The sequence below is a fragment of the Meles meles genome, chromosome 15 (assembly GCF_922984935.1).
Source record: "Meles meles chromosome 15, mMelMel3.1 paternal haplotype, whole genome shotgun sequence".
In the NCBI taxonomy this organism is placed as follows: domain Eukaryota; kingdom Metazoa; phylum Chordata; class Mammalia; order Carnivora; family Mustelidae; genus Meles; species Meles meles.
Genome location: NC_060080.1, coordinates 67978674 through 68004358, shown reverse-complemented (window position 1 = coordinate 68004358; position 25685 = coordinate 67978674). Strand labels below are relative to the sequence as shown.

Here is a 25685-nt window from a genome sequence, read left to right as displayed (position 1 = left end):
ATTAGCCCAACCCAAGCAGCTACTAAGGGGTGAAACCAGGATTAAATACCGACTGCCCCAAGGGCCTAAGCCCCGGGAGAAGATGACCAAGTAAGTACGTGGTGTCTTATACAGTGCTGAATAAACGGCCCGCTCTCAAGGAGGAACTCAACTGTTAGTTCCCCCATTTTGGGGTTTTCAACCCACTCTCCCCATACGTATTTACCCACCCAATCCTTATTCCCCAAACACACATGTATTTATACACACTCTACTCTTTTTACCAATTTAGTTGTGTAGGTAACTAGCTATCAAACTTCTATTCATATATTCTTCTCACGTATGTACAGTGAGTCAGGTGACCAGACTTGGTTCTCTCCACATTACTCCAGGTAAATGTAAATACATGTTAATACTGGCTCTGATTTACAAAACACACGCACAAGCACAGCTTGGTTATACAGCAGAATTCAACTCAATAAGGATTTTTCTTTTCCCATTATCCAGGCAAATACAAGAATTACGACGGCTGATGCCAAAGAAATTTGGCTCTGGTAATGGAAACTGAGAAGCAATGGTGAAATGAGGTAAGAAAATCCGGGGCCAGAAGGTGGACGCAAGTCATCAACTGCTTTTCCCAGGAACTTGCTCTTTTTGGATAAGCGCTACGAATACCAGCCCCAACCTGCTGCCATAGACTACAGTTCCCTCCGCCCGATTCTGAACCCCATTCAGGCTGGAGCAGATGCACACACCGCGGGGAGTCTCGTTTGCAGGAGATGAGTGTTCCTTTGCTCTATTTTAATGCTTGCTGCCGGGTCGGGAATGATTTGCCAGAAATCGTGGAGAACAGCGACAGCCAAGCTTTTTCAAGCAAAGACTAGTCAGCCCAGGAGCAGCAATCATTACTTGCACAGTATTTAACGGTTCACGTAAACAAGTTTCTCTCCTGCCTGCGTGCACTTTTGGAGCCAGCTCCGGCAGACGTGGGCAGCGCTGGGGAGGCCTCCTGCGAGGCCCTGCGGATACACAAGCAGTACAGCCTCCAGCACCAGAGCCTAGGGCCGCGGGGGAGGCTCTGGGAACCGCCCCTTTTTGATCGCCAAGGCCAGCGTGGGCCTTAGTAAATACTCTGTCCGGACCCATAGGAAAGGCCAAGTTCAAACACACAGCGTTCAGCCTGGGGCGGGTCCGGAAAGGACGCCCATAGATCCAACCACCTGCCCCCGCCTGGCCAGGCGGCCGCACCCGCAAGCTTGCGGAGCCGAGCCAGATTACTGCGCCTGCGCGCCCCGGCTCCGCCCCCTTGCCGGTTTCCGAGGCCGCGCGCAGGGAGCCCGCCGTCGCTTAGCAACGTACGAGTCACAGTCACGGGCCCTCCGCGCGCCCCTTTCCAGGCAGGGCTTAGTCCCAGATCTTCCCGTGAGGCTCCTCGCTGCCTCTGCCTCGTGTCAGGCCGCGGGAGCCCATGGAGGGAAAGGAGGAAAAGCAGCAGTAAGTGCTGGGGTTTGGTTTTCTATTTCCCCTTCTGAAACTATTTCCTTCCTTCGAGGAGGGTGAAGTGAGACCCGAGGGGTCGGTCCTCGGGCCATTATCAGAGCTTTTCCTCTTCCATCCTATCTCTAGTAGTTGAGCGCTTACCGGAATACTTTAAAACACACTGCTTACCCGGCACCCACTGTGTGTCAGGCGCGTCACAGGCGTTGCCGGGCCCAACAGTCTTCAAGGCCCATGGAATCTTCCACTCCTAACACCCCACATCTAAATTATTAGCAAATTCTGTAGGCTTTACCTTTAAAATATATCCAGAATTTCAGCATCATCCTCACGCTGGCCCCGCGTTTCTTACCTGGATGTTGTAACAGTCTCTGCTGCTCCCCTTGCCTCTGTGCGTTCTCCACTTAGCAGTCTGAGAGGTCTTTTTTTTTTTTTTCTTTTTTTACAGCGTAGGTTAGATCACTATTCTCTATGGGTCCTTGCAGTGGCCTTAGGGACCGCCACAAACTGCCGCTTTTCTTTTACCTGGTCTTATCTGCTGCTTGCCCTCTGACTGCACCTGCTCCAGCACGCAGGCCTCCCTGCTCTCAGTGATTCTTAAAAAGCGTGCTCTCCACTCCACTCCACCCCTCCCCACCCCACCCCACCTCCGCCCCAATCCAGCATCACCTGAGAATTTACTAGAAACACATATTCTTGCAGGCTCCCCACCACAGACATACTGAATCAGAAATTTGGAGTTGAGAACAATAAATAATCTGGGTTTTAACAAGCGTCCAGGTGATTCTGATGTACCCTAAATTTTGAGAACTATTGACCAAGGTGTTACAGCTTAATACCACGTGGCCAGGGGTAGCTGCTTCCAAAGCCTGTATTTTTGTCCCTAGAAGAGTGGTTCTCAACATACATAAGAATCACCTGGATGGCTGGTTAAACGTTTCCTGGGAACCTATCTCGGGATGGGATGGGGCCGGTGAATTTGTACTATGCAGCTCCTTCTGGGACCACACTTAGAAAAGCACCTAAGGCCAGGTGCTTCTGTTGCCATACTTTGGCAATTACAGTTCACTCTGCTAGAATGCCCTTCCTCAAATACCCTCTTAGCTCGTTCCCTCTTTTTTCAGTTGCCGGCTTCATAATGCAGCCTCCACCCTGTCTAAAAATGCAGCCTCCCTCCCACATACATGCACTCCTTTTCCCCATTCCCTGCTCTGTCTTTGTCCTTAGCACTTAACACCATCCAAAAGACTGTATGTTTTACTTATTTAATTTCTCATCTGCCTTCCCTCACTAGAATGTAAGCTCTGCGAGGGCAGGAATTTTTGTTTTGTCACTCCTGAATCCTCAGTGCCTTGAGCAGCACCAGGCACAAAATTCAATAAATATCTGTTGAAAGAATGAATTATTCAACGTTATTGTCACATCTCTCTTAATAGGCATTCTTGGCCTTACCATGCAAAGGAGGAAATCAAGGCTCAGATATTAAATGGCAAGAGTTGGGATTCCAACCCGGTCTGCCTCTCTTCACTGCACATTTTTGTGTTTCCTTCTATTAAGAAATTACTACAGAATCATACACTTCACATTTATGTGTTAATCTAAAGCTACTCACACCCCCACATACTTAATTGAACAAATGCATATGCACGCAAGCATAGAGCCACAGTCCCTTCCTTCAAGGATGTGATGCCAGTGCAAGTATATTGCTGAGTTACAACCATGAGAAGCAGATGGAAAAAACCGTTGTCAGATGTCTATAATAAAATCGATCATGACTTTCCAGAGATATAAGTGTTTATTTAAAGGTAACAGAAAAAGCCTTAGAAGTTACTCACGCTTGACCAGTAATCAGTTTTTCCAAAACCTTTACAGAGAGCAATTTGTGTTGGGCTGCAGGGAGCTAGGGTCCAAGGGTGCTGAATGTTGTTTATATGTATATTGGAGTGGGGGTTGGGTGTATACATTACACTAAGCCAGACTAAAAAACAATCCCAGCAGATTCACCAGAAATATGCAAATACTGTAATGGCGGTCCATTTAACTGTGATGAACAGGATGCTTCCCCAGGTAGCTACATAATGATGAAAGAAACACAGTCTTCATTCACCCTTATGGAGAGCTACTGACCAATAAAGGGTATTTGTAGTGCTTACCAAAAAACAAAACAAAACAAAACTAGATACATAAATTATAAGTCATAGTATTACGAAAGAAAGTATTCAAATAGAGACTACATGGGGCAGGAAGGGGGAAATCTAGGAAAAGCTTCTGAGGAGATGGCTTTTAAGCAGAGACCTAAAGATAATGGACCAGTGGTGCAGGGACCCGGGGAAGAACTGCCCAGGTGGAGGGGACACTGTGTGCAAATGTCCTGAAGGAAAATAACTGGTGTGTCCAGAAACCGAAAGCAGGTGTGCTGTCTGGAGAAGTGAGGGAGAGAGGTCTCATTGCCTTTGAGGAGATTAGCTGGAGCTGGGCCCTGCAGCCTCAGAGCTGATGAGGAAGCAGTATTCACTATAAATGCAACACAAAGCCATTTGGGAGTTTTCACTAAAAATGATATGATAGAAAAGATGAACTTGACTTTGTTTTGAAGTAACGGAGGGGTTATATTTTCAGGGCCAAGACTAAGCAGAACTGCTCATTTTCTCTATAAATTTGTAATCTTATTTACTTACCTTCCATAGGTCAGGGCTTTAATTTTAAAAGCTTCTATGTAAAAAGTATTCACATTCATCTATTTCATTCTTTCCTTTATTTTCCAAGTATGTGAAATTTTCAAATACTGCCTTTTATAATGTTTGCCACTCTTTGTTTAAAAGGAGAAAATTTCTATAAATTACTTCTAAACATTTTTTAATATTTAAAAAAATTCTATAATGTTCACTTTGGTACCAGTCCAGTTATTAAAAGCAAAAAGTGATAAGATTGAATTGATTGTTCTCATGCCTGCACAGTGGTATTTTCCTGAAAAGATAAATAATAGTGGTCATTTGGTACCTTTTGTAAGTTTGCCAGGTGAACTTCTAAAATTAAATAGCTATCCTTGTCCAGGTGACTGAATTTACTAAGTAACTAATTTTTTTTTTTTTTTAAGATTCATTCATTTATTTTAAAGATTTTATTTATTTATTTGACAGAGAGAGAGAGAGAGGTCACAAGTAGGCAGAGAGGCAGGCAGAGAGACAGGAGGAAGTAGACTCCCTGCTGAGCAGAGAGCCCCATGCGGGGCTCGATCCCAGGACCCTGAGACCATGACCTGAGCTGAAGGCAGAGGCTTAACCCACTGAGCCACCCAGGCGCCCCCATTCATTTATTTTAGAGAGAGTGTGGGGAGAGAGGGAGATAGAGAATCTCAAGCAGACTCCCCACTGAGCAAGGAGCCTGACCCTAGGCTGGACCCCTCGGTCTCAAGATCATGACCTGAGTCAGAATCAAGAGTTGGGCTTGATCCCTGGACCCCAAGATCATGACCTGAGCTGAAATCAGGAGTCAGTCACTCAACCTACTGAACCACCCAGGCACCCCCTAAGTAACTAACTTTTAAAGAAGATGAGTTAAGATTAGCATGTAACTTACCTTCATGAATACATGTTCCAAACAGGATCTGTAACCATAATAAAATCACTACTCTTTTTTTATTCCAAGCAAGTGAAAGTCTGTACATTGTGCTGGTGTATTATTATGAATAATCATAATTAACACAAATCCCTTCATCTTTTATATGATTTAAAATGAGAAGATACCCTTCCATATTTTAATTGCCTAAGTCCCCTAAAACTATTAATAAAACCCAAATTGTCTTGACTGAGACTTGAAATATATTAAATTTTATTTTATGACACAGTCCTAAAATGTTCATTGGGATACATTACTTACTATTTAATTCTGTTTTTCAGAGAGCATAAAATAGAAGATGGTGGTATAGTGTATGTAACTGGAAAAAAAGAAGAACTCAAACATGACAAACAACCTGGAAAAAGTATACAACATTCAAAACCATTTGTCGGGAGAGGACGTGTATATTATGCGAAATTCATTCATACAAATGCAAGAACATTGAATGAACCAGTTCCCTACATAGATCCCAGAAAAGGGCCAGAAAAGCAGGTTGGACGGATGTTCCTTACATACAAATACAGATTTAGATTCAGAAGCTGTTTTGCGGGATAATTTGGTCACAGACTACGTAAAGGATGTGTCATATTTCAGACTAATATTTTTAATAATCCAGTAGTTAAAAGCAGTAACCTGAGACTCTTCTCCCAGATAACTGTTGCATACAAACAATATATAAATAGGGAAGGAATCCAAATAATTGTTTTCCTAGATTGGATCAGATTATAGCCACTTAGTAGTGTTTGGCAGATACTGGAGAAATCTGTATCGTATTTGTGTTACATATTCTACTATAAGAATTTCCCATGATACTCTCTATAAAATAATAGCTACCATTTATTTAAAGTGTGTGAAGTGCTAGGGATGAGCTAAGTGTTTTATGTAAGTTATAGCCTTTCATCTGTGTAACAGTTTCTAGGAGGTAGCATTAGAAATATTTTACGGATGAGAACATACCACAAAGAAGTAAATTCACATATCTGTCACAGCCAGGTTTCTGACCCAGGACTGTTGGTTTAGTCAAACCGCACTTTTCTTCACTATCATGTATTTCATTATCTTCTTTCTTTATACCTTGGTTTCTTGAGGTATAATTTATTCTGTTAGTTTCCTATTCCCGATATTACAAATTACCACAAATTTAAACACTTAAAGCAACACAATTTTATTCTCAACACTTTTTGACCTCAGAAGTCCAAAATCAGTCTCATTGGATATTAGCAGGGCTGGTTTCCTTCTGGAATATCTAAAGGAAAATCCAGTTCCTTGCCTTTTCCAGCTTCTAGAAGGAAAGCTGCCTGCTTTCCGTGGCTCGTGGCCCCTTCCTCTTGAAAGCCAGCAGCATGGCATCTTCAAATCTTGCTCTGACTTTCCTGCCTCCCTCTTCGGTGGATGGGTATGATTACATTGGGCCCACCTAGATAATCCTGGATAGTCCTCTTCCCGAGATGTTTAACTTCATCTCAGCCACAAGGTTCCTTTTGCCACGTGAGTTTATGTGTAATTGTGATTTTTTTTTTTAAGATTTTTTTTTTTTTTATTTGACAGAGAGAGATCACGAGTAGGCAGAGAGGCAGGCAGAGAGAGAGGAGGAAGCAGGCTCCCTGCTGAGCAGAGAGCCCGATGCGGGGCTGGATCCCAGGACCCTGAGATCATGACCTGAGCCGAAGGCAGCGGCTTAACCACTGAGCCACCCAGGCGCCCCTGTGTAATTGTGATTTAACTTGACATTTAAATCGACATTGCTTTTAATGACCTGCCTTCACATCAGTAACATGCAATGTTCTTATCGTAAAATCGCTAGCATACCAGGGCACTATGTGTGAATGGGAGATCTTCTTGGGGCAGGAATTAATGTAGTCAAATATGCATTAATGTCATGTACTAAAACCTTCCGTGGGCAGTTTTAAGGCTATTTTATAAACCATCAGGGGATTTTAAAGATATTAACAGTCCAGGCCTACATGGGAGAAATAAGTCTGGTCCAGAAATCCAGGTTAGTGAAGTTCTCATGTTTCTTACAAAAGTTAATGAATGACTCTCCTGAGCTCTAAGTCAGGACTGAATTAAAACCAAACTATTAACTGAATCCATCCTTACCTTGGAGACACGAAGGAAAAGAAATGGGTTTGAGAATGGAAATATAAAGTCAATGCAAAATCAATGCACTAATTTTCTCTCACTCCTAGTACATAGGTGTCTTGAGAAAGGTGATGTTAGGAGCTGCGATCCAGATGGGGCGGCACAGTAGCCGCAGGATCCTTACTTGTTGGTGCTAAAGGCTAAATGAGTCAGAGACCTTTCAGAGATGGTGGAAGGAAGTTTGAGATGAAGTGAGAGGACAGGGACGAGAGGCTGCTGGTGGCTATGAGTGAGGAGACATACACAAAGACGGAAGATACATCACGAGTTAAGGGCGTGCTTGTTTTGGGCACGGAGGAGGCAGTGTATTTAAAAACAAAAACAGCGATTTTAAGTGTACTCATGTTCACGTACTCAAGGAGTAATAAAGAATGTTCATTTCACATATCTGTACACTTTGGTCCTTTATTTAAGATGGCACGCTTCTTTTTAACGTTTAGTTTGATTGTTTTAAAAAATTAACTCGTTTATCGCAGTGCTGGCTTTAATGCAAGAGTGAAGAGAAGAAAGTGCCTCATATTTAAAGCGGCATATCTGCTCTCTTACATATTTTGCTAAGATAATAGCTTAAGAACCTAACACCAGGTTGGCTAATTTGACTTAATGACAAGATAGTTAAAGACTTTTTTTTAATTCGTTTGAGAGAGAGAGAATGAGGGAAGCATCAGGGAGGGTCAAAGGGAGAAGCAGACTTCCTGCCGAGTCGGGAGCCTGATTCGGGATGTGATCCTGGGACTCCAGGACCATGACTTGAGCTGAAGGCAGTCGCATAACCAACTGAGCCACCAAGGTGCCCCTACAAAATGTTTAAATGAAACAACCACACAGTTGTACATAGGGACATAAAATTGGGGGTGCCAGAAAAAGGAAAAAGGAGCTGTAGCTTGGTCACTTCTAATCACAAGTTTTGTTTTTAAATATTGGTATTTTAAAAGAGATGATACTAGGTCATCATGTTCCAAAGTGTATGTTTCAGAGCATTATCCCTATGTGTTCAATAAAATGACATTCCAAAGTCAAATACATTTTGGAAAAGCTATATATTTAGATCTTAAAGCTTCACAAATCACATTTGTCTATAAATACTCTAAGAAATCCTGTGATGAACTTATTTCAGTTTACTTACCTCAGTATTTCCCAAATTTATTTAACTTTGGAAACCACTTCTATATAATACCTTTTAATGTGCTACAGACCTAGTATTCCGCAGAACACAATTGAGGAATAACATATCAGGGACATTATGAGTTGCTTAAAAAGAGGGATTTCAACACTCCTGGTATCCACAGCAAAATAGAGATGAACATAGATACAATGCTACTGTTCCCCAGAACACTTCAGTGTTTTGAAAGCCTTTGAGCTCCACTAATAAAATGTGATTCTGTGTAAAGAGTTGTCAAAAGTCTGTATTTCCCTAGGAATCCCCAAAGTAGGATTCTGTGTTCCACGGACGACCACCACCAGCGGCAGCCATCTTTGCCAGGCTGCTGCTGTGGAGCTCTCCCTACCACCTCTTGTGTTCTCTTAACGGGCTTTGCCAAGATGCCCCAAATGCTTTAACTATTTCTCTCCCAAGACTCTTCTTTAATTTCCCTAAGAATGAAAACTAATTAATGTCTCCTAATGCATTTCTGAAGGCTTAGAGATAGCAGAAGTATAACAAAGACTGTCTCACAGTGGTTTCCAAAGGTGGCAAAGGGGTTTACAGTATAATGGCCATCAGGTCTTCCAGGGGCGGGGGTTAGTGGGAGTCTCTTCCTTGGGAATCTCCCAGATGTCTCCATGCTACGGAGTTCCAGTGACTGTTAGCCTGGGGCAGGAAAGAAGACTGGCCTTGGGCTAGAAGGGAAGGCATCCTGCATTTTCTGTGTCCAAAGTTTGAACTCTTTAGGCAAAACCCCTTCCACAATCTGCAAGAGGTGGACTGACTCCCAAAATCTAGACAAAGCAATCACAGTAGAGACTTTTCCCAGCTTGGCTTATTTCATCATAAATAACTCATGTCAACTGCTTACAATCCCCTTCAAGTAATGGTGCACAGAGCAGTAAGTTTTTATACTTAGTCTTTGGCTTCAGCATGGGGTGAAGGAAAAAACAGGCTTCCAGGGGTGCCTGGGTGGCTCAGCGGGTTAAAGCCTCTGCCTTCGGCTCAGGTCATGATCCCAGGGTCTTGGGATTGAGCCCCGCATCGGGCTCTCTGCTCAGCAGGGAGCCTGCTTCCTCCTCTCTCTCTCTCTCTCTCTCTGCCTGCCTCTCTGCCTTGTGATCTCTATCTGTCAAATAAATAAATAAAATCTTTGAAAAAAAGAAGAAAAGGAAAAATAGACAAAAAAATAAGCTTCCACCTATCTCTTTAATCTTATAATCTTTTATGAACAAATGCTTGTACCAAAGTGGCATGCGCATGTGCACAAGTCCACATACATTTCTCACTCTTTCAGGAACAAACCAGACTCTTCAGGCAAAGGGCAGGCTATCCAGAAATAGAAAACAGAAAAACAGCATTTGTTTGAATTGTAGGATTTCATTCTGCCAAAGTGAAGCTTTACCCCATTTACAACACTAATCAGAATACTTCCCCCAACTCTGAGGTCTTCAGGTCATCAGTCACACTTTAGAACACACATTGTTCATTATTTCCGTTATATTTTGTGAAATTAAGGAGACCGTTTTGGTAAAATTCTGAATTCATGAGAAATCTTGAGAGGTGAATTGATATCTCTGCTTGTAGGGTAACTTCTGCAATAGACTCTTATTCAAAAATATAATTAAATGCTGCCAGGAAGTTTGCTCCTCCCAGAGTCACTTAGCCAGGAATTTGGGTATTAGCAAAACAAGTTTCTAATCAACAAGAGAAGATAATATACAGTGTACTTCTTAAAGTCTTTTCATAGAAGAGTTTTCTCAAGTTACTCAAAATCTCTTTATTGTTACTCCTGAAATAATTTAAGTAGGTTTGTGGTTATCTGCTTTGCATTCCACAGCAGATGTGATAAAGCAATAGAGCATGGAAATTGGAGGCCTGCATGGATGGGGGCAGGGCTCTGACTTGGACAGCTCTGCTGCCTACTGGGATACACTTTGGGGAAGTTAATCTCCCAGCAGTTTTCTCATCTGTGAAGTGGGTGTGTATCTACTCGTGGAATCGTGGTGAGGGTAAGTGAGAAAAGGCCTGTAAATCTGAGACCTTGGGCACAATAAGCACTATCATTCTCTTGCGGTGGAGGAGGCCTGCAAGAAGCAGGCATTCTGACAAGTTAGATGTGACTATTTTCAGCCAGATAGTGAGAAGACACCATCTGTTGAGTAATCTGTTCTAGAATTCCCAGGATCGACATCAAGTAGTCTTAATTTCTGTAATTCACCTTTCAGCCCATCTCTCCTGTTCTCCAAAATTCCTTTGTTCCTAAATTCCTTTGATCTCTGCAAACTTATTCATTACCCTGGGTTACAATTTGTCATGGGCCTAAAAACTGGCAGTTATTAAAAGTTTCCAAGCGAGGTGTCTCTCTTCCGTTAGTCGGGGCTCAGTTCCCTCATGGGTCCATGTTCATCCTGTCTTTTTCAGTTTGAAGATAATATCTCTTAACAAAGAACCTAAAGTTGAGGAGCTCTGACTTTCAGCTCTGAATTTGTGTATTCTTCTTCAAATTCTTAGCCTTTCTGTGATTTCTTAATATAATCGATTTTTTTTTCTCCCAGAAAACTCTATTTTTGCTGCCTTTGACATATTTTTGGATTTCTTCTTAGCTTCTTGACAATCTCCTGACAAGGTGACTCCATGAAATTATTTTTTGTTAATTTGATATTGTACGCCTCTTTTATACATGCCTGTCTTCTTAGAAACCAACCTACTTTGGGAATTGACTCCCTATGGAGTCAGATAGATGTCTTCAGACGCCTCTGACTTTTCATAGCACTGTAGCTCCAACCGTACTGTCAGAATTTGACTTCTGTGATATCATATTCATCCCCTTTGAATCATATTTTTCAAGTCTCTGACTATGAAATCATGGCTGATTTTTTAAAAGCCTGATCTCTCTCCTCAAAAGCCAAAGTAGGTGTGTGATTATATACCCAAAGGTACTTTCATTGTCTAATAATACCCAAGAACTCCCAGGTGTCACAGTTTCTCTTCCCAAGGTTGTCTTAAGTCTACCTGATCAACTAGATTTTTTTTTAAAAAAGTGTTTATTTAGAATTGAGTTGAGTAAGTTCCCCTCACTCTTTTCACAACTTCTAAGAGATCAGATTCTAATATGTGCTGGTGAAGACTCTATTAGTTCTCGCTTTCCTAGATACTTCAGTCAGGTTTACTATCAAAAAGTCAGTAACGTTGGAGATATTTTCCCTTAGAACAAAGTTTTCCAAACTGAGGCACTAAACAATGTGGGTTTCATTTCATTGTGAAATGAAATAGAAGAGACAAATGATAAAATAGAAAAATAGTCAAGTGCACTGCATGTAGTAAGAATAAATATTGTGAAACTTTGCGTTTTATGTACTTGTACACGTTGTGTGTTCTTGAGTGGCAAAATCTATTTCATGATGTGGATCATGGGCAGAAAACTACGAAAACTGCCACATTAGATGATAATACATTATTTGTATTTTCATACTGAAAAGTGTAGAACATAGTTTTTACATTAAATCGAGCCATATATATATAATGTATATACATATATAAATAAAATAAAATAGTAGTACAAAATATAGAAATACAATTACCTGATTTTTACCATTCCATCTGTTGACAGGAAGTAGTTTAAGAATTTAGCAGCTTTTAAGTACCTTTTCAAAAAATTCGGTCTTTATACAAATACACTTATTGAATCGAAATTATACATTTGGAGACCTCAAGCAGTATATGAAAATGGTCTACAGTATTCAATTCTGTGTTTCCAATTTTTTTCCCATAAAGGGTGACTGGTGGTCACATGGTAAAAGACTGGAGCATCCCTTCCAACCACCTTATGACACTAAGAGCACCCAGAGGAGTGACTTTCAAAAGCCAGCATGTCCATTGGTTTTGCCAGTCAAACACAGCAAGTTGCAAAAGCCTTCTTGTGGAATAGGTAAGGTTAGCTGTGATAAAACCTCTTTCCCATTTTCTCAGGTTACTGCTATCAAATTAAGATGTATTTGATGGACTGGCCCCTCCTGAGAAAATCATTTCTCTATAGGAGTTGAAAATACACAAACAACCAATGCAGCCCAAGCTTGACATGTTTGTTCTTTATCCCTTCTTGGTGGACAGCTTATCTCCAAACATATTTACAATAACATAATAAAAATTGGCCTGATCATGATAACACAGCCTCCAAGTCATGTACTTGGTAGCATTCTGCTCATTATTGTTGACACCACATCTTAAGAACTACTAAAATTGTAGGCAGTATTTCTCTAGGCAGTATTCTCTGAGGGACCCTAATTCCTGGCAGTATTTCTCTAGGCAGTATTCTCTGAGGGACCCTAATTCCTGGCAGTATTTCTCTAGGCAGTATACTTTGAGGGACCCTAATTCCTTGTGATGTTCAAAAAAAGAGGGAAGTGCTCAAATAAGTTTTCTAGGAACTGAATTTATAAAGCTAAACAGCTTTTTTAAAGCCACAGAACTCTTAAAACCCTTACTGTAAGCACAAGCATAATGTATTCCAAGAGAAGGAATAAAGAATGTTCTGTTTTCCCCACTATTGACCACCTCACCCTTTTTCTAGATTTTCACATGACTGGTATCCCACAAAACAATGTAGGAAATACTGCTACGTGGGCTGTTAAAACATTGTCAGATCTCAAAGTTATTTACCTGACCATGTTATTATAATAAACTTTTTCACATTCAGTCAGCTTCTATCTGTTTCCTACCACATGTCCTAGTCATCTTTACTGCTGGAGTAGACTTTCGCAGGTCTTAAAGAAGTGCATGATCACGTCAAAACAAAAATGGATTTCTTGAGTACCCACTCTGGTCGTCACTCCATATAAAAGTTCCTAAGTTAAACTTCAGATAATTTTCTGAACATGACAGTAGACAACAAAGGATTGGTTTTAGCAGTCACCAGTCCCTTACTTAATTTTAGCCTTCAGGTCTCTGTGATCTGGCCAGTCTAGTTAAGGATACAAAGGGCAAGTAGGTTGAAGATCAGAACATTAGAAAATGGTCATATTCAGCATGGTTTCCACTTTAAGGGTGGTAGTTAATGGAGAGGACTGTTAGATGATCTGTAACACGGTCTCTCCTTTAGAAAGGTAATGAAATCTGATTCAGGATGGTAGACGGAACACAGACCTCTAAATCCACCACCACCCATACTCTATTAAGTGACAGTAAAGCAATCAACTCACAAAGATGAAGAGAATGGGAAGAAGAACTTTCTGCAGTGTGGGAAGGAATGAAAACTTGTCGGTGGATTACAGAAAGCAAAGAAGCAATAGCCTAGAAAAGACAGAGGGAAAGGCAGCAAAGAGCCAATCTGTCTAACAAAACCCCAGGGTAGCTGGAGGCTCAGTCAGCAGGCAAAGCAGAAGGCAAGAAGGAATCCAAGCGGAGAATTCAAGGATGACCTGAAAGTCTGTCTTTTAAAGAACCACTCCAGTCATGAACATTCTATTCGATGCCAACATTAAGACTAGTGGAGCCCAGTGCCTCAGCCAGGTAGTCAACTAAGCACACCAGTTACGTTTTCTGATAATTCAAGCTGATCTCTTATCCTATTCTTAGTTTATGAACATACAGCCAAAGATTACAATTATGCCAAGTTATCATTTTTTTTAATATTTGGAGGGTAAAGTCAAGGAAACATCACAGAACATAAAACAACAGCAGCAGCAATGACAAAAAACTAGAAACTATGAGAGAATAAAGGCAAAGTAGAGAATCAGTCTGGGAGGTCTAACTTTTCTGGAGCTCCAGAAAAGCAAGGAATAAAACTAAAAGCAGAGATAATTATCAACACATAACATTTATTGAGCACATAATATTTGCCAGGCATTTTATGGAACTTCCTAAATATTACCCATTCGATTCTCAGTCCAACCGTAAGGAATATATTAGTATGGTAATATTATTAATACTGTCATGTTTCAGATAAGAAAGCAAGCACAGAGTTTGAATAACTTCCCCAAAGCTACAGAGCAAACAACTGGTATTTGAACTCAGTCTACCTCCAATAAAAACCAGTACTCAGCACAGCCTCTAGAATAATAAGAAAGTTTCCCAATATAAGAGAGAGGCATTAAAGGAGTCTACTGAGTGCTTCCAAGTGTGAAGGGACAAAAGATACAGCCTATATATCATTATGAATTTGCAAAGCAATAATCATAAAAAGAAGATTCTGTAAGTTTCCGTAAAGAGAAAGAAAAATTAGTCACTAAGAAATAAGAATCCATATGGAATCAAGCAGCGCTGATACAAAAGCACAATGGAGTTATGTCTTCAAAATTTCCAGGGAAAAAATATTTTTACTTAGAAAAGAGGATTAATTTAATGCAAATACTAGAACCATTCTTTTTCAAGTGGAACCAGGCTTTGGACCCACTGAGAAAGAAAGATAGTCCCAGCACAATATTGGGCCCTTAAGTGAACAAAATTCATATAATCATATTATAAATACTATTTGTAGTTTTCAGCTTTTAGCATTACACAGATATAGTATGGAAATTTTAAATGTGTTTACAGAATTATGTTATGAGCCTTAACAAGAAAAGTGTATCAACAGTTGACGGAAGATGGAAAGTGGAAGGAAGGGTGCTAATATCTGTATTTAACACGAGTACTGAAGAAATTCTACCCAAAGGAGATGAAACAAGGAATAGAAGTTTAAGGCTAAAATCAAAGGAACTAATATAATAACAAATTTATCTCTCTAGCCCTGGCCTCTTTGCTGAACCTCAAACTCCCATCCAGCCACCTACCTAACATCTTTTCTTGACAAGCTAATCTCCTTTCAAACTTAACATGGCTAGAATACCCACATTCAAACCTGTCCTCTGCCATTTTTCCTTTTCTCAGTAAATGTCACTTCTATTCCCCTCAAGTTTTGATAGTCTAGAAGACATTCCAGAACACTCTACCTTCTATATCCAATACATCAACAAATCTTGACACCTATTTCTCCAAAATATACTCCATGTCTTCTTCCTAATGTTGTACAGCTCCTCTTAGCCTGCTTTCTCTCTTTCTCCTCCGAAATATGTTTTCCACACCATTTTTAGAAGGATCTTTTAAAAATACAAATGATGGGGTGCCTGGGTGGCTCAGTGAGTTAAGCCTCTGCCTTGGGCTAGAGTCATGATCTCAGGGTTCTGGAATCAAGCCCCGAATCGGGCTCTCTGCTCAGCAGGGAACCTGCTTCTCCCTCTCTCTGCCTGCATCTCTGCCTACTTGTGATCCCTCTCTCTGTCAGTGTGTGTCAAATAAATAAACAAAATCTAAAAATAATAAATAAATAAAAATACAATGATATCACTTTCTTCCATTAGATGAATTACTTCTTGTTTTTTGTCCAGTCAGTTTCAAATTCCTCACCATGGCCTGCATGGTCCTGTTTAATCTATAGAATCTATCTCCTGTTGCTCATGGTATCATGAGAGGGCATTTCAAGAAGGGTATTTAACTCAGGCCAAGGAGGCAGAGAATGTTCTCTGAAAGTCATGGTTATTTCCAAAATGATTCATGCCTGTGTACTTGTTACTATATTTCCATAATCTACTTATTCTTATGAATTAAAATCTGAGTAGTAAGAGAGTTTCTAGAATACAGTCAAAGTTGAATACTTTGGAAAGGCTTGCCGAAAGGTGACTTTTTAAAAAAAAGTCTTCATTTATCTATTGTGGCGGGGAGACAGAACACAAGCAAGGGGAGGAGCAGAGGGAGAGGGACAAGTAAATGTAGGGCTTGATCTCACGACTGTGAGATCATGACCTGAGCCCAAATCAAGAATTGGACACTTAACTGACTGGATCTGAGCCCAAATCAAGAATTGGACACTTAACTGAGCCACCCAGGTGCCCCCAAAAGTCACTGACTTTTAAAAGTGCTAATTAGGTGTGGACAAAATCATTATAAAAGAGGAGCTGGAGTGAATTTTTTAAATCTTGGATTCTTCAGTCATTTAATTTCAGATGTGCCTTTAAGTTTTCATTCTGTTTTAAAGAAACAAACTAGAAAGGATACATTAGGGGTGTTGTTCCCACAAAACACACAGTACAATTCTAATCAGTGGATACTTCCACCAAGGAAATGCATTGGCATTCCAATAAAAATTTGGAGACTGAACTGGTTAGAATAACGTATCTAAGTTTAGTATATATAATATTCTATGATTCTTTGTTTTAACTTTTTTGGTTAAGTAACCAGTCAGATCCCAGTTCTTTCTCATAAGGAGTGATTCCTTCTACTCTAGTTCAGTATGGGACACGGTAGAAGATGAGAACAGAGGGCTGGGCTTTGTTCTAGGATGACCAGGCAAGGCCCAGCCATTTCCTAAGAGACTGCCCACTCCACACCCTCAATATCAATGCCTATAGGTCTGTTCTATCGAGCCAGTTTATTTTCCCAGAGTGGAATCCTCCAAACCTCTGTCTGGAGTGGGGAACAAAAGATCTGGGAATTTCTCCAATAAACCTCTGTTGGCTCTTCACCTTGTTCCATGTTCCCTGTCCCAGACTTGTCAGATGCCTCCATTTTTTGAGCCCTCCTGGGACCCCACCCCATCCCCATAAGCACTTAGCTTCCAGGTTTTTTGTGGTCTACTCAAGTTCATTGCCATTTAACCATCTGCTTTCTGGTTTCCAAATTTGTTAGTATCTTTGCTCTCATTTAGTTCTCTATTTTCCTAAGGATTTAAGCTTTTTAAGGTATTTACCATCATTGTACCCATGTTTTGGGAGGGGGTGGGGAAAATGGGCATGTTGAATTTGTCATGTTTAACTGGAAATCACCTTCTGGTCACCTTCTCACCATCAATACTCCCTCCCTGTAAAATTTAATACTGGTTTAGCACTTATAGTGGTTTGATCCTTAGGCTCATTACTTAAATTTCATCATTTTATTTCCTCAATTCAAGAAGTACGAATAATACTCCCTACTTTGCAGGACTGTGAGGAGAAATAAAAAATATGTAAAGTGCCTACCGCAGTGCTTGGTACAACGGAGACAACAAATGGAAGCTATTTTTATTATTAATAATGGCATTGTATTATGTTAGGTTTTTAGCTGGAATTTAGCTTTGGAAACCAAGTGTGAAAGTCTCACTTTTTCCTTCCTGGCCCTCCTTCCCCCTTTGCCCACACCTCCCCCTCCTCCTCCTCTGTCTCTGTCTCTCTTTTATTGGTGTTTCTCATTGCCACATTCATTATTATATCCCAGGTCCTAGAACGATGCCCAGATCTATCCAACAGATTAAAAACATAATGTAATTAAACAAACATACACAACACAATATAGGTCTGCAATTTATTCATATTTTGGGTGGTGTTTGGATACTAGTGAAAAGGGTTTTTAAGAGGCAATATTTGAGCATAACATTTAAAATATATATAGGGTGGTGGGGTTATGGACATTGGGGAGGGTATGTGTTGTGGTGAGTGCTGTCAAATGTGTGCACCTGGCGATTCACAGACCTGGGGATAAAAATACATTATGTGTTTATTAAAAAAAAAAGAAAAGAAAAAAAGGAAAAAAAATAAAAATACGTTGAACAATTAAAAAATACATATATATACTAGTTTGTATATTCCAGATTTTATGTATATGTATATATATGTGCATATGCATACAGACTTCAAAACTGTGGATGTAAACATGCATCATACCAATTAAAAGTCATCTCCTGGTCATTCTGTTCCATCAGCCCACTTAATTACATCTGGTCTTTGGCATTTCAGCAATGTCATTTTGTGCTGATAATGAAAGTGCCCTTTATTCTTGTACCACCACACAATTTCCTGGCTGCCATCCACAGTCACTTCAACAAATGGCTGGGCTCCATCATATCCTGAGTTGCTATAAGAATAAGTGTTCACTGTGGGTTTTATATCATAAAACTTTTTACATTGGAAAGACTGATCTAATTCGTGAGGAAAGTCCTACTTAAATAAAAGTTGCAGTTTTTAATCAATGACTTGATATCTTAATGTTTTCTTGAATTACAAAATCAGATTATTATCATGAAAAAAAATTTCTGAAGTAGGCGTTAGTGTTGTTTCTTTTGCACCAAGGTGTAGCATCATAATGATTCTTGCTAGAATTATGCTCAAGTTTTTTCACTGTATTTTGAAAATCTGCACCATTATTTTTTATATTATTAATACTTTTATATAGGATCAAAATAAGTACTACCTAGAAGAATGGAGTTTCTGATAGAAAAATATTACAGATGAATGTTTTTTAAGTAGACTAACACACAAAAAGTTAAGAAAATTTCCCAAAGTAAAAGTTGCTGAGTTCCCACCAATAAAGATCAAGTTGTGTGTTTGAATAAATTCTGGCTTTGTTGGTAAAATATAGATGGCTAGACACCAATTTGTTTGGTGTATCCTTGTTTAGAAAATTTCTATTTTAATTAGATCAAGTTTCCAAGAAACAGAGAGTGGATTTCAAACATTCTTCATGGACTTTGCCTTATGTTTTGTAATCCTCATATAACAAGGCTTCTTTTAAGTAATTACTTTGGGTTCAACTAGGATTCTGAAGTAGAATAACCACTAAGAACTTGAATATCATCTTTGATGTTTTCCTACTTAAATGTTCTTCACTGTTGTGGGCTTCTTTAAAAATCTCATATATTTGCATAAATTAATGTGGTAGTAATGTCTAATTTTAACAGATATGTTGGGGTAAAGAAATTCTCTAATAGCTCAGATTCGTATTCTTTTCCTTTATTCATTCCCATAAAGACATGGTTTGGTTTTTTTTTTAAGTTATTATTTTTGAGACTCTGGAATGTTCTAGATCACTATGTATGTATGTATTTAGATTCTATTTATTTGAGAGAGAGAGAAAGAGAGTGAGAGAGAGAGAGAGAGATAGCGAGAAAGAGCACTAATGGGGAGTGGAGGGAAAAGCAGGCTCCCCATGAGCAGGGAGCCCAACACAGGGCTTGATCCCAGGAGCCCAGGATCATGATCCAAGCAGAAGGCAGACACTTAACTGACTGAGCCACACACATGCCCCTACATCACTATTTAAAAGATAATTCATTTTAATTGATTTAGTTGATTTGTTTCTGAAGTATTTCTGTTTCTTAATTGCATAACAAGTCACCCCCAAATTCCGTTGCTTCAAAAACAACCATCACTTTATTTGCTCATGATTTTGTAATCTGGGCTGGGCTCAGCTGGACAGTTCTTTGGCTGGTCTTAGTGGTGGACACTTGGGTGACTGCATTCACTAGGAAGGTCATCTGAGGACTGGGCTCAGCAGGGAGGCTGCAATGAGCAGGCCCTTCTTTCTACATGTGGTCCCTCCATATGAGGGTAGCTGAACTTCTTACATAGCAGCTCAGGGCTCCCAAAATTTCAGAAACAGAAGCTAAAAGGCTTTCTCAAGGTTTATTCCTGGAACTGGCAGTGTTACTTTTGCTATATCTTATTGGTTAAAGCTAATCACAAAGCCAGTCCACATTCACAAGGAGGGGACTGTATAGGGATGTGAATAGTGGAAGACCAATAAAAGAGGGTCACCAATGTAATGGACTATCACATGTCCTTAAATTGTTCTTCCATGAGAGTTTAGGAATAGCTAACACTTCACTACTTTTGTCTGAAATGTCTTTAAATTGCCTTCACTCTAATGGGTGAAAGTAGAGCTGGGTATAGAATTCTTAGTTCATGGTTATTTACCTTTTACACTTGGAAGATATTATTCCATTGTCTTCTGTATCCTATCGTTACATCAAGTCTGCAGGAAGTCCAGTTAATCTTTTGAGAGTAATATGTTTGATATAAGATTTTTAAGGTTCAAAGGGAGCCTTTGTATATAAAGTTATTTATAGTTACTTATGATCTATATTAATAACCCAGATTTAATATTACAAATGAAAAGTATTTCTTTCCATAAGCCTTTAATTTTTAAATATTGTTTCACTATAATTGTAGGGCTGTCTTCTTCCTACTTCATATTAATACTTTCTGTGTCTTTGAGGGGTTTTTTTTGTGCTTATTTTAAATTCTTGGAGTATTGGTTCTAATTATTCAGCCTCACACAATATATGTTTTAAATTTCATTGTCTTTCTTTACAGTGTCTGTCTAGATTATCTTAGGTCATGTTCCCCAAGGGAAATCAAGAGCCCTGTAGAGGCAAAATGTAAAGACTAGGGTCTGGCTTGTGTGCCTCCCAGTGAATTTAAAGGAAAGAAAATGATGGTCAGGCTAGTGAGTGTCAGATCCTGTAAAACCAACCTTGACCATTTCCATTTGCTGTCACTGTACTAGGTCATCCTCTAGTTAGAACACCACCCCACCCTTCCACTTTGAATTCCTAAAAAGAGGCAACCCAAGAAAAGGCAATCTCTTGATGTTTTCAGTCCACTGGTGGCTGCTGGAGGAATGGTAGCAGGGCAAATACCCAAAGAGGCAGCATGCACCTGTTTCCATCAGCTCCTTACTCTAAAGGGACTTCTGTGCTGTTCCAAAGTTACTCAGTGGACAACAGATGGCTAGCCAGTTGCTGCCAGTTTCTTCCCCCTGAGGCAAGCAATGACCTTCCCAAGGCAATGTGGGGATGGGGTGTCAAGAGGAGATTTAAAAACCTCTCCCCATGAATGACCATGACATTCACCCAAAACTTTTCCCAAATGGTAGAAAAAATGTGTATAAGTATGGCTAGACTTTTCTCAATGTCATAGGTGCCCATACATTTTTAGTAAATTGTTGGCACCTGCTGTTCTTTTGTACACTAGCAAATCCTAAAAAAAAAAAAAAAAGGTAATAATTATGTAGAAAATGTGTTTTGAGCAACTGATCTCAACTAGAAATCAAGAAAATATCATCAGTTAACATTTTTTTTTCCCTGCTAACAGGGAAAAGATTGCCATTTCAAATCATGTAATATATAAATACTGAAAGATTCATCATTCCTGCTAGTAAAATTAGTTTATATCAATGTCTGAATATTAAATTGAATTCATGAATGCTTAATAAGTATGAGTTTACTAACATATTTCTCCTTCTTATATATTCTCCCTAACTTTAAAGGCAAGATTTTTAAAAAAATCAAATTTCAGGGGCACCTGGGTGGCTCAGTGGGTTAAAGCCTCTGCCTTCGGCTCAGGTCATGATCCCGGGGTCCTGGGATCGAGCCCCATGTCCGGCTCTCTGCTCAGCGGGGAGCCTGCTTCCTCCTCTCTCTCTGCCTGCTTCTCTGCCTACTTGTGATCTCTGTCTGTCAAATAAATAAATAAAATCTTTTTAAAAATTAAATTTCATTTTTAATAGTTAACACATGCATATAGTATAAAATTCAAATGGCACAAAAGAATATACAATGAAAGTGAACCTACCTCTGTCCTCCAGGGACCTAATTCTCTCCCCCTGCAGCACTTTATCAATCTCTTGAATGTTATTCCAGAGATATGGTAGGTATACATAACTTCCTATATGTGACTTTTTTATAAAAGGGAGAAATGTAAAATTTTTTCCTTGATGTAATTTTACCTCACTAAACAGGGAGTTGTTCTGATCCTTATATAACCTTGCATGCTAAAAGTAAAAATAAAGTGAGTTTTAGAAGTTATTAAAAATATCGAACAGAGGAGATCAATAGAATGAATCCCTATGTAACCATCACCTAGCTTTAAAAGTGACTTTTAAAGGGTTTTATAGTCTTACAAATTTTCAGAACGTCTGTCAATGGGAAACGGAAAGAATCACACGTTCTACTACAATTGCAACAGCCCTAGAGTCTCCCAGGTCATTCTGTTAGTGCTAGTGGGGAGCACAGGCATAAAGTTCACATAGCCTTTCACATAGTAAAAAATGAGTTGACAAATGAATTGTATTTACACCTTTCCTACAATTTTCATTGGTTTCTGTGCAAGAGACATTTCTAACAGAATTTTAAAGCCATTATTGCTCTAATATTTATTTTAGAAAGTACTAGTAATGCCTCATATGGGGCTAATTCAGTTGTTTTGATTTGGTTCTTTTCATGGAGAAAGAATGTTGCATCCATTATATTTATCCACACTTTTAAAAATTTAGTTTTATTAGCATTTTTTAAAAAGCGTGATTATGAATATTCATTATATTTCCATATACAAATCTAATTTTTGTCCTGACTTGACAAAATCTTTTTTTCCCTCAGTTCCACTTGCCTCTCCTGATGCATCAGCAGAACTTCAAAAGAATTTTATAGAACACATCTCTTTTTTACATCAATATGATGCTAGGAAAACTCCCAATGAGCCCATCCGGGGAAAGGTGAGAGTATTCTGAATCAATTATTTTATACATTAGGATGGGACAGATTTATGGTAGAACATTAAGCTTTTCCAAATCATGACTGTCTTTCTAAAAGTCTATTTCAACAAACTAACATGGTTGTTAGGGGGATAAAAAGCTCAGCAACATGTTACAGTTAAAATTAAGGAATGATGTCATAATTTTATCACAGTCTTTGGAGTTTGGTTTCAATTATTACAATCATTCACTTAAGGTAATATCAGAGCAGTTGGATAAACTGTTGGCAATGCTTGTGTGGGCGTGGCAGGGGAATGCATCTGAGATTTAATACAAAGTCAAACATTAATGTAACGGTGGCCGGACTTTTTTCCCAACTGCCCATGTTTGTTTTCATATCTTACCTTAAGTCTTTTGTTGAAACTACCTGACGTTTGGGGTGCAATCACAAATGCTGAGGTCTATGAACTGTTGCTAGTTCACAGCTGATACACTAGTTGCATAGTGGATACACTAGTTGCTAGTGTATCCACAGCAAACCCCAGAGCCAGAAATGAAATTCGATATGAGCCGTCTTATACAATCCAACTGATAGAAATGTTGGGAACCGGAAACAAGATGCTGCCTCTTTGAGTTTCTGTTTTTCCCTTTTATTTTCTGGCTCACCCTACTTTACCATTGATGTAAAAGTCTCACTGATAGTTATCTTGCTGCTGCACGTAAGTTCACAGCTGCATCTCCCAGCAACTTGTGTGCCCTGGTTAATGTCAACTTTGTTTTCCTTTCCAGCGACATGGAGCTTTTGTGCAGACAGAGATAAAACCAGGGAGTAGGCCAATAATTCCTACGGGAACGGAGGTATTACGGAATGCTCCAGGGTCATGCTCATCAGAACGGTCCAAAAAAACAGAGAAAGGAAACTCAGCGGAAAGCAAAATGATCTCACCAGGTCTCTGCCGACAAAATTCCCCAGAGCTGTTAGAGACTGAAACTCACTTATCAGAAACAGACGTCAGAGAGGCAGCCAAGGCATGCCCCAGAAGTTCTGAGAGAAGGGAGAAGGTTGCAGACATCTTCCAAGCAACTGCAGTAAACGCTCTTCTCCCCAGGCATGATCATTTCAATCCACCAATAAAAAGTCAGGATAAGTCAGGATAAATTACCTTCTTCAGATAAAAATCTAATCCTTGGGATGGAGAGGAATTGCAGAATCATAGAAGCCCTCACAGTTGCTTTTTCTGTTATCAATAATCTCAAATTTCAATTTACGTAAATGGGAAAATGAAAAAAAGACAATTAAAATGCACCAAAAATTTAAGAGTGGTCTCTGATGAGTAGTGGATTATGAGACATATCTCCATTTTATTATTTATAAACAAAACAATTTTGTTCTGCACAAAAATAAACATAGTTAACAAATACAAAACTTTTATGAGAGGCCTTATGGGATAATCATTCTGTGGAATCAAAGTAGGCTTGGAATTTTCCTCTACCACCTATGAGCTGTGTGACCTTGGGTAAGTTACTTAACCTCTCTAGACTTCACTTTCCTCATCTGTAAAATCAGGTTAATAATGACTTCCCATGGTTAGTGATAATGAGATTATATACATTGATCAGTAAGTAACCAATGTGATTACATTATCACTATTACTATAATTAAAGTTTCAGCTGAAGGATAATACTCTCCTGTAACCTTAAATTCTCCTCCTTATTTTTTAAAAGATTTTATTTATTTATCTGACACACACAGAGATCACAAGTAGGCAGAGAGGCAGGCAGAGAGAGAGGGGGAAGCAGGCTCCCCACTGAGCAGAGAGCCCGATGCGGGGCTCGATCCCAGAACCCTGAGACCATGACCCCAGCCAAAGGCAGAGGCTTAACCCACTGAGCCACCTAGGCGCCCTCCTCCGTATTTTATTTTATTTTTTAAGATTTTATTTATTTGTTTGACAGAGAGAGATCACGAGTAGGCAGAGAGGCAGGCAGAGAGGCAGGCAGAGAGACAGAGGAGGAAGCAGGCTCCCTGCTGAGCAGAGAGCCCCATGCGGGCCTCGATTCCAGGACCCTGGGATCATACCTGAGCCAAAGGCAGAGGCTTTAACCCACTGAGCCACCCAGGCACCCCTCCCTCCTCATTTTAAAACTTTTAGTCCTTCCTCATACAGTTAAGAGTGTGAAAAATTAAAAACATTTCTCCTGGTACTAGTTACACAAATGTGCACGTGCGTACACACACACACACTCTTACTTCAAAGACATATGGGTACCTAGAATATAAAAATATTTCCTAAGTTGCTTTCTATTTTACTTAGATCACTTCTAGTACTAACTCAATCTTTGCTTTTTAGATGAATTTGGTGTGGTTAATTCTACCAGCTCTTCTATTTGGCACATTTGGTGTGCCAAAATGTATCTGTCAGGAGCTGTGTTCTCTTGCACACAAGTCTGGGTGGAATATTTTTCTGCTGCCAAAAGAGTATTTATACGCTCAGCAAATTTCCATGGCAATCTATCAGTTGCACTATTATCTGTAGTGTTGATAAGACAATAGGTGTATCTTTATCCCTTTCTTTTCCACTAAAGAAATTTTAATAGATTGCCAAACGAATGAATGCCATTATTATATATTTGTGTATTGGGGACTTTCAGTTCTTACAATACAACAGATTAAGGGTACTAGTGAACCCCTTTCATTACACACACCTGGAAATGCTGAATAAAATATATAGCCAAGCTCACAAAACAGAGAAACCCTCATGTTGCAAAATAGCTTGATTATTTGTGTATCAATATGCATCTTAAAGATCTTTTATCAACACATGTAAAGTATCTCATTATTTTAATCGCTTCATTGTCTTCCATAGTATAGATACAGTAGAGAATTGGAGCCCAAAGAATGAAAGCTTCGGTGTATGTGTAGGAAAGGTGGGGGGGGGGGGGTGAGGTGGGGGGGGGGTGAGGGGGTGGGGGGTGGTGGAGTTTGATAGCAAATGTGGAGAGAAGTCTTACAGGCTAAGGGCTTGAATTTTAATCCACAGTGGAAAAG

The 25685-nt window shown here is 39.6% G+C and overlaps 1 protein-coding gene across 1 annotated transcript; it reads left to right on the top strand.

The window, feature by feature from the left end:
- Positions 1-1416: 1416 nt before the first annotated feature.
- On the top strand, positions 1417-23794 carry C15H2orf73 (chromosome 15 C2orf73 homolog). Its single transcript, XM_045979579.1, has 5 exons — positions 1417-1473; positions 5376-5586; positions 12158-12311; positions 22542-22657; positions 23426-23794. Exons 1-5 carry the CDS (start codon positions 1448-1450, stop codon positions 23792-23794), a joined length of 876 nt encoding a protein of 291 aa, XP_045835535.1. The 5' UTR covers positions 1417-1447.
- Positions 23795-25685: the final 1891 nt, after the last annotated feature.

Coding starts and splice junctions, on each gene's coding strand:
- C15H2orf73 (XM_045979579.1), top strand. CDS start 1,448: ATGGAGGGAAAGGAGGAAAAGCAGCA. Junction 5,587..12,157: donor GAAAAGGGCCAGAAAAGCAG/GTTGGACGGATG, acceptor TTTCCCATAAAG/GGTGACTGGTGGTCACATGG. Junction 12,312..22,541: donor AAAGCCTTCTTGTGGAATAG/GTAAGGTTAGCT, acceptor TTTTTCCCTCAG/TTCCACTTGCCTCTCCTGAT.